Source organism: Musca domestica, unplaced genomic scaffold (assembly GCF_030504385.1).
Source record: "Musca domestica strain aabys unplaced genomic scaffold, Musca_domestica.polishedcontigs.V.1.1 13, whole genome shotgun sequence".
Classification (NCBI taxonomy): domain Eukaryota; kingdom Metazoa; phylum Arthropoda; class Insecta; order Diptera; family Muscidae; genus Musca; species Musca domestica.
This window is the reverse complement of record NW_026712172.1, coordinates 14,933,960-14,942,224: the sequence shown is the minus strand read 5'-3', so window position 1 is coordinate 14,942,224 and position 8,265 is coordinate 14,933,960. Positions and strand designations below refer to the sequence as shown.

The following is an 8,265-nucleotide window of genomic DNA, read 5'->3' as shown; positions in this document are numbered from 1 at the left end:
TTTAACATTAAAATAAAATGATTATTTTGAACTGTTTTTATGCCGCAGGTTTATGATTCCTGGAAATGTTTTAATAAAATCCCCAGTAAATCCCTGTTTTGAAAATTGTAGTGTATGTCCATAGCAAATTTTTGAGCGAATAGCCAAATCAAAAGAATTGAAACAAACAAATTAGAGCAAATAAATATAATTATACATCATATAGGACTAAATTGTATGGTTTTGGATTTTTCATAAAATCTACAATTTTTTCCATTGAAATCTTTTGGCATAAATTAATTAAGTAAAGAAAAGTCTTAAAAGTTTTGAAAATAAAATCGTTTGAATCCTTGGTTTATTATCAGAAAGTCTTTAAAAATCAATGAATAAAAAAACCAAAATATTTTTTAACAAGTAAAAAAGCAGCTAAGTTCGGCCGGACCGAAATTTTTATACCCTCCACTATTTCGAAGGAAATTGAAAAATTTCAAAAACTACCACTTAAATGAAAACCGTTATATGGGGACTATACGTAGACGTGGACCTGCATACGAAATGTTTTGTCATAGGTTGTAGTGCCCATTATGAACTTCAAATACGAAATTCGAAATAATTCCGGTAAATAATGTCGCTAAAATCATCAAAATACCGAATATTGGAGGGTACCGTTATATGGGGGCTATACGAAGAAGTGGCCCTGCACAGACAATTTTCTGTCATAGATTGTAGTATCCATTACGAACTTCAAATACCAAAATTGAAACCATTCCGGTTAATAACGTCGCTAAAATCATCAAAATACTGAATATCGGGAGGTACCGTTATATGGGGGTTATGCGAAGACGTGGACCTGCACAGACAATTTTTTGCCTTAGACAGCACTATCCATTACGAACTTCAAACACCAAATTTGAAATATTTGCGGTGAATAAAGTCACTAAAATCAAGAAAGTAGCGAATATCGGTAGGTACCATTATATGGGGGCAATACGAAGACGTGGACCTGCACAGACAATTTTCTGTCATAGGCTGTAGTACCCATTTCGAACTTTAAATGCCAAATTTGAAACATTTCCGGCGAATAATGTTGCTAAAATCATCAAAATACCGAATATCGTGACCTACCGTTATATGGGGGCTATACCAAAACGTGTACCTACATGGCCCATTTTCAATACCAAAAGTCCTGCAGACATAATATACATTTGAGCAAAATTCAATTCGTTCGGAAGCTAGAGTGATTTCCACAGATTGACAGACTGACGGACATCGCTAAATCGACGTAGAATTTTATTCTGATCAAGAATATATATACTTTGTGAGGTCTAAAAGGTATATTTCGAAATTTTAATTATTGACCTCAAGCTGTCCTTAAATAATCCACAATTTTTCCCATGAAGCTCACAAAAAAAATTAAATAAACCAACTGAAACCTTTCCAACACATTGAGTCGAAAAAATATTGGACCAAATTGGAGACCCTTTTGACATTATACTAGATTTGTTTTTTTTTTTTAAATAATTGTACAGGCAGATCGTAGAAAAATATTGGTCAACCTTGATCTGTCAACAACAATAGATGCTGTCAATCCTTCCTTCAAATTGAGCGGCATTCGTGCTTAGAATTTTTTGTTTAGAAAGCTAAGCACCGCGATGTGAAAAATTAAAACAATTTGGGAATTCGTGGAATCCCTAGCCTTCTTCATAAATTCCCCATTATATTTTTATCAGTTTGTCTTTTGCTGTGAATTAAACACACGTTAATCTATTTTTAGTTTTAAATAAATATTTTTTTATTTTGATTTCAATTATATTTATAGTGTTTGTAATCTACTTAAGTGGCTTCTCTTGGTACATAATAATCTGAATTCTAATTAATAATAATAATATAATGATATGTCTAATAGCTAGAAACTGTTAAAAAAATAGAAACATTTCAAATCTTTTAACATTTTATAATAATCTTAATTATGGCTACTAAATATATTTAAACTTTGAACTACATGTTTAATACACACACATTTAATTCTATTTGTTTTTTTTTTTTGTTAGAATATTTAACTTCGACAAACAAAAAAATTGAGAGCACTACGGGGAAAGATTTTTATATTATTATTATTGTTGCTGTTAGATTTAAATTCGTTGTTTTAGTTGATGTTCTTTTGGTTTACTTCCATTTCATTATCAAGATCAATGTCCACTTTTTTCTTTATACTGTGGACACTTTTCATTTTTTGAAAAATGAATTTTTAAATAGAATTCTTATCGTTAACATTTGTTATTAAATATTAAATAAATGTGTAATGCCTTTACTATTTTAATTTTTAAATATTTCATTTAATACATTAAAACTTAATCTTAGTAACTGTTTTTAAGTAAGTAGCTATGTTGTGGCCATAATTTGGATGCAATTTCTTTGAGAACGTTTTTTCTTGACGTAATCCATGTACTATGCGGGAATATGGGTCCTTAAATAAACTGAAATTATATAGAAATAAGAAATTATTAGATTTTTAGCATTTTGAGTAACAACAGTTTTATTAATATTTAAAATGAAATTAGTAGCTAAATTATTATTTTGTTTTATTATACAGGGTGAGATAAAAAGACATCAACATAGCCAAACACCATAAAATTGACATTTTTATGGCCTCCACCATAGTATGGAGGGTATATTAACTTAGTCATTCCGTTTGTAACACTTGTAACACAACCACACAAAGTATATATACTCTTGATCTGATTCCGATATTCGGAATTTTGATGATTTTAGCGACATTATTCACCGGAATTGTTTCAAATTTGGTATTTGAAGTTCGTAATGGATATTACAGACTATGCCAGAAAATTGTCTGTGCAGGTCCACGTCTTGGTATAGCTCCAATATAACGGTACCTCCTTATATTCGGAATTTTGATGATTTTAGCTACATTATTCCCCGATTTTTTTATTCAAGTTTCGCATTTGAATATTGTAATGGTTTATGACAAAAATGCCTTTGCAGGTCCACGTCGTCGTATAGACACTAACATAACGGCTACATTCGATATTTTTAAGATTTTAACAGAATTGTTAACGGATTTTATTTTTTTTTGAAAATTGCTAAAATCAAATTTTATTGAATGAGAGCAAAAAAAAAAACAAATAAAAAAGTATCGGTCGGTTTTGCCGACAGATGCATACCCTCAGCCAATGTTCGATTATTTAAAAATATTTTGACTTCTGTTATGAATTTTCAAACTGGAGAGGGATTTTCAAACTGGAGATGGAGAGGGTTTTGAAAAAATGGGTCAATATTGTCCATTTTTTATCGGACATAAATAAATATGATATATGAAAATTGAACATTTATATCCAATTTATGGGAAATCTTAAATTCCATATTCATCTCAGGATTCTGGTTGAGAGACATATATTTAGATATAGCAAGTTGTAAAGAATCGCTGAGTTGTTTTGCAATTCATGACAGATACAAGTATTGAAAATTGTGCCCCTTTGTGGGTGAGGTAACAGAAGGTGTTCGCAGATACATAGCATCTTCACAACAGATCTGGTGTTTTCAAAAATGTTTGTCTGGTGAAAATTGAAGACAGTTGGGTTATTATTTCGCTTTCTTTGAGCGTTTTGATTTTTAAAATCTTGAACGCTATGTGGAGCAGGTTGCAAAAGAAATGGTCGATCTCTACCATCTCTTTATAACAGATCTTGTCTTGATAGAAATATTTTAGATGTACCATGTCTGGAATGGAATCGGATGTTGATTTCGCTTTTTAAGAGTTTTATGGATATTCAATATTTTGAGCGTTTGTGAGGGAGGTACCAGAAGGAGCGGACCGTTATTGTCAATTGTCGCACCAGACCTAGCACTGACGCAAATATTAGGATATGCAAAGTTGGAGCAAAATCGGATTATCGTTTCTCTATATGTGCAAAAAATATTTTTTATTGAAAATTTTGACAATTTGTGGGGTAGGTTCCAGAAGGAGTGGACCGATATATTTCATCTTAACACCAGACTTTGTGTAAATATAAATATTGGGATCTCTGAATTTTGAAGGCAATCGGACTCTTACATCACATATTATGAGATTTGTAATTATTTAAAATTTTGACCCTTTGTGAGGGAAGTGCCGGAAGGAGTGGACCGATATTGTCCATTTTCGCACAAGGCCTAGCATTGACGCAAATATTAGGATTTGCAAAGTTGGAGCAAAATCAGATTATCGTTCCTCTTTCTGTGCAAAAAAATATATATTTTTGAAAATTTCGACCTTTTGTGTGGGAGGTACCAGAAGGAGTGGACCGATATTGCCCATCTCCGAACTCGATCTAAGTTTGACAAAATTATTGCGATGTACCAAGTTTGGACCAAATCGGATACTCCCTTCGAAAGTTATCGTGCGCACCAGACAGACGGACGTACGGACATCGCTAGTTTGACTCCAAATGCACTGAAACGGATTTAGTCCAAAGAGACCTAGGGTCTAAAATCGTTATTTCGACTAGGCACGTAGCCATATGGCTGACGGTATAAATATCGGAAATAGCATGTTTGCAATGTTTGCGTGCCCAAGGCTTTAATAGACGAGCGGAGAACGACCATCGGCTATTATGCCGACCCACACTATCAGCATGGCCGGTGCTTCAGTTCTGGTGGCCAACCGAAGATGCACATTTTCAGCTGACCTCTTTGTCACGTTCACATACGATAATTTTGTTTGTTTACAAACTGCTGGACAACGAATGTTTTCTCATCAGAGAAAACCAAATTTGGCAGTTCACCACTTTCGGAAGCAACTCTTTAGCTCTTTTGAGTCTATTTTCTTTCTGTTGCGATGTAAGTTCTTGCACTCTTTGGAATTTCAATGTCTTTACCCCGAGCTCTTTTTTTCAATATTTCCCGAATGGAATATTGCGATATATTCAGCTCACGAGCCATTTTTCGGACACTACTACGCGGGTTTCGATCAAGCCGCTTTTTTACAGCTGTCGGACGAGTGGCTTAGAAATGACAGCAGTCTGAAGTTGGTTGCAGTTTTTCATCTCAGCCGCATCTGGCCGCAGACCTTGGACTTTCAAACAGGACTCAGCACCATCGCAATCAGGACGCGTCACCAAAGAATGGTTACAAAATAAGGTTTCTCACTTCATTTCCAGCGCACAATGGCCACCAAAATCTCCGGATTGTGTCTGGTGTATTTTAGAAAGCATGGTTGACACTAAAAAATACCAAAGTGTCGATGACCTCAAACAAGCGCTTCGCCGGGAATGGGCCAAAACACCGCAGAGCAACATTCAGGCAGCGTGTAACGGTTTTATTGGCCGTTTGGCCACAATTCGTGCCAAAGGTGACCAATGGAAACTAATCTAAACTTATTCTAAAACTTGATGCTATTTCCGACATTTTTTGCTTTGATTCAATAAAATTTAAAAAAAAAAATTAAATTTATGGCGTTTGACTTTGTTGCAGTTTTTTATCCCACCCTGTAAATATTGAGAAAATTTAATGTATATTTTCCAAAAAAAAAACTTACCTTAAAAAACTAATATTTTAATGTATGTATAGCCCTCATAAAAGGCATGCAGTCTTCAATGTTATTCTACATTGGTATCAAAACACATTGATGGATGTGTGTAAGTATTTGTGAATCAGGTTAAGTATTGTCCTAATGTCTAATTTGTTCATTATTTATTTATTTTTTTATGAAGAACACAAGCCAAATGATTGCAAAAAGTAAACGTTCTAGAGCATCTTTAACATCGGCATCGTCATGGTCATTGGTGTGTGTTTTTCAGATTATGAACACAAACCCAAACACACACACACATAACCAGCAGCGGCAGCCGCAAACTTGTGTCAAGTTCACAAAAAATAAAAAAAACGAACCACAGAAAATATGTTTGGTATTCTTAAAATTTCTTATTGTTCCTTAAGTGGGCTTTCTGTTTTATCTGCTCCTGTACACAGGTACCATTCGTGGCCCGCTCCAGGCAAACTCGTTCCTTGGCCAACACAAAACATTGAGTCTGTACCATATTGAAGAAGAGCTGTCCAATTGTTTTAGCATCCTCATCGTTGGCCATTTTCAGGCAGGTGCGAAAACGGCGATCACAGCTACAATGCGACAGTGTGTATGGGCGATAATTGAAGAGACCATAACGAGTGCTCATCGCGGCAATGAAAAGTTTGCAATGATCATGTTTACGACAGCACTTGTCAGCCATTGAGGCACCGCCTAGGGTATTGTAGGTACCATTAGCCAAGTTGCCCCGACCGCACCAACGTGTGTTGGGCGCAATGAGCCAATCGGACAATTCACGTTTCTGGCGTGAGAGCAGAGTTTCTTGCTCCATGTTCTCAATTGTGTTTTCATTGTTATGTATGCTGATGCTACGGCTGCCGCTTCCAACGCCACTGGTGGTTACGACGTCATCGTTTTTATCGTATGATGTATGATGTCGTAGACGACTGGTTTTTGCATGCATTGCATTTATTTGGCTATGAGTATGGGTTTTGGCACCGGCAGTGGTGCCATAGTCATCGCCGGTGGTGACGGTGGCGGTGGTGGTAGCCTTAGTTCCATTAAAGTTTGTGTGATATTTAACACTACTTTGTTGCCTTAATAAGGGATTTTCAGGGGATTTGTGTCGCTGTTTCATTTCTAGGGTATCCACGAATTCATTTCTGTTCGTATATTCTGGAACACTGCCGCCGATATGGATTGTCCAAATTGTTTGTATGCACAAAATTGCCAAAACTAATGCAATTCTCAATGGTCCAACTGTCATGATGCTTCTTCTCCTGCTCTCCTATGGGCACACTTTGTGAAATGTTGACCGTTATTTTGTTTTTATTTTTTGAACAAATGTTAAGTGGTTGCTAATAAATCCTATTATTTCTAATGGTTCTCTATCCTCCCTCTCTCTGTCTCTCTTTTCTTAGGGGGTTTCTATTACGTTAATTGACAACCTTCCACTTGAGAAAACTTTCATACACACACACAATCGAAACACTCGAAAAATGTTTCTTTCCGTTTCCTTCGTTACGCGTTTAACTTTGCCGAGGCTTTACTTGTCGTCGTCGTCGGTGTTGTTTCCCGCCTGTTGTTCTTCTCACGTTCAGGTTTTTTTTCTGACTGCCTTCGTTTATTATTCGATTGTTCATTTATATATTGGCCACCACTTTGGGAGGTTTGTTTTGCTAATTTTTCGTTGGTTTGAGATTATTTTTCATTGGATTTTTTTGCTCCCACTCTGGTGTTCTCTCGCTCTCAATTCAATTGTGAATTGAAGAAAAACAAAAAAATGCCGGTCAGCATATGAGAGCTAAGTGTTTTAAGAGAGAGAATAATTTTAAAATTTGAGGTGACCAGGAAACAAAAATTGCACAGGCTTATTTGATTTTAACCGGAAACTCATCTATATATTCTATTGATAGCATGTCTCGTACAAAAAGATGAAACTTAGGCTTCCCTGCAAATAATACGACTACTCCAAACACGCGTCCATAACAGACAAAGACTAGTCCAAAAATAACCCGAATACATTGAAAAACCTAACCAATTGTACATTACGATGTCCTAATGCTGGACATCGTTGCATTACATCAAAGTAGTCTCAAAACTACTCCACTTCATAGCTCTGTTGTACGCCTCAGAAGTTTGCCTGCAAGAAACGAGAAGTTTATTCGCAAAGGCAAATAAAACAGGAACATTTTCCGTTACTTAACTAGGATATTTATACCCTCCAGAGGGTAAATTAACATTGTCATTCCGTTTGTAATATCCTTAAATATTCGTCGTAGACCCCATAAAGTATATATATTCAAAATCAGCATAAAATTCTAAGTCGATTTAACGATGTCCGTCTGTCTGTTGAAATCACGATACAGCCCACATTATTTGACGTAGAGCGTCAAAATTTAGCAGAGCAATTTGTATTGTGTCTAGGATGGTTGGTATTGAAAATGAGATATATCGGTCCCCGTTTTGGTACGGTAACCTCCCGATATTCGGTATTTTCATGATTTATGCCACAGTTTTTTTTTAGCTCCTTTGGCGAAACATTACATGTTTAGGTCCACGATTTGGTATAGCCCCCATATAAGGGTACCTCCCGATATTCGATATTTTGATGGTTTTTTCCACATTTTTTCACTGATTTGTCTAAAAATTGGTATTTGTAGGTCATAATAGGTCCTTGTTCGTGTTGCGAAACATTGTATGTATAGGTCCGCGTTTTGGTATAGTCCCCATATAACGGTACCTCCCGATATTCGGTATTTTGA

General features: G+C 35.6%; 1 protein-coding gene across 1 annotated transcript; it reads right to left on the bottom strand.

The window, feature by feature from the left end:
- Window positions 1–1,744: 1,744 nt before the first annotated feature.
- LOC101900033 (uncharacterized) lies at window positions 1,745–7,131 on the bottom strand. The gene is made up of 2 exons (XM_005183612.4): window positions 5,513–7,131; window positions 1,745–2,456 (listed from the first exon to the last, which is right to left on the bottom strand). Exon 1 carries the CDS (start codon window positions 6,765–6,767, stop codon window positions 5,889–5,891), a length of 879 nt encoding a protein of 292 aa, XP_005183669.1. The 5' UTR covers window positions 6,768–7,131; the 3' UTR covers window positions 1,745–2,456; window positions 5,513–5,888.
- Between the last annotated feature and the right edge of the window lie 1,134 nt (window positions 7,132–8,265).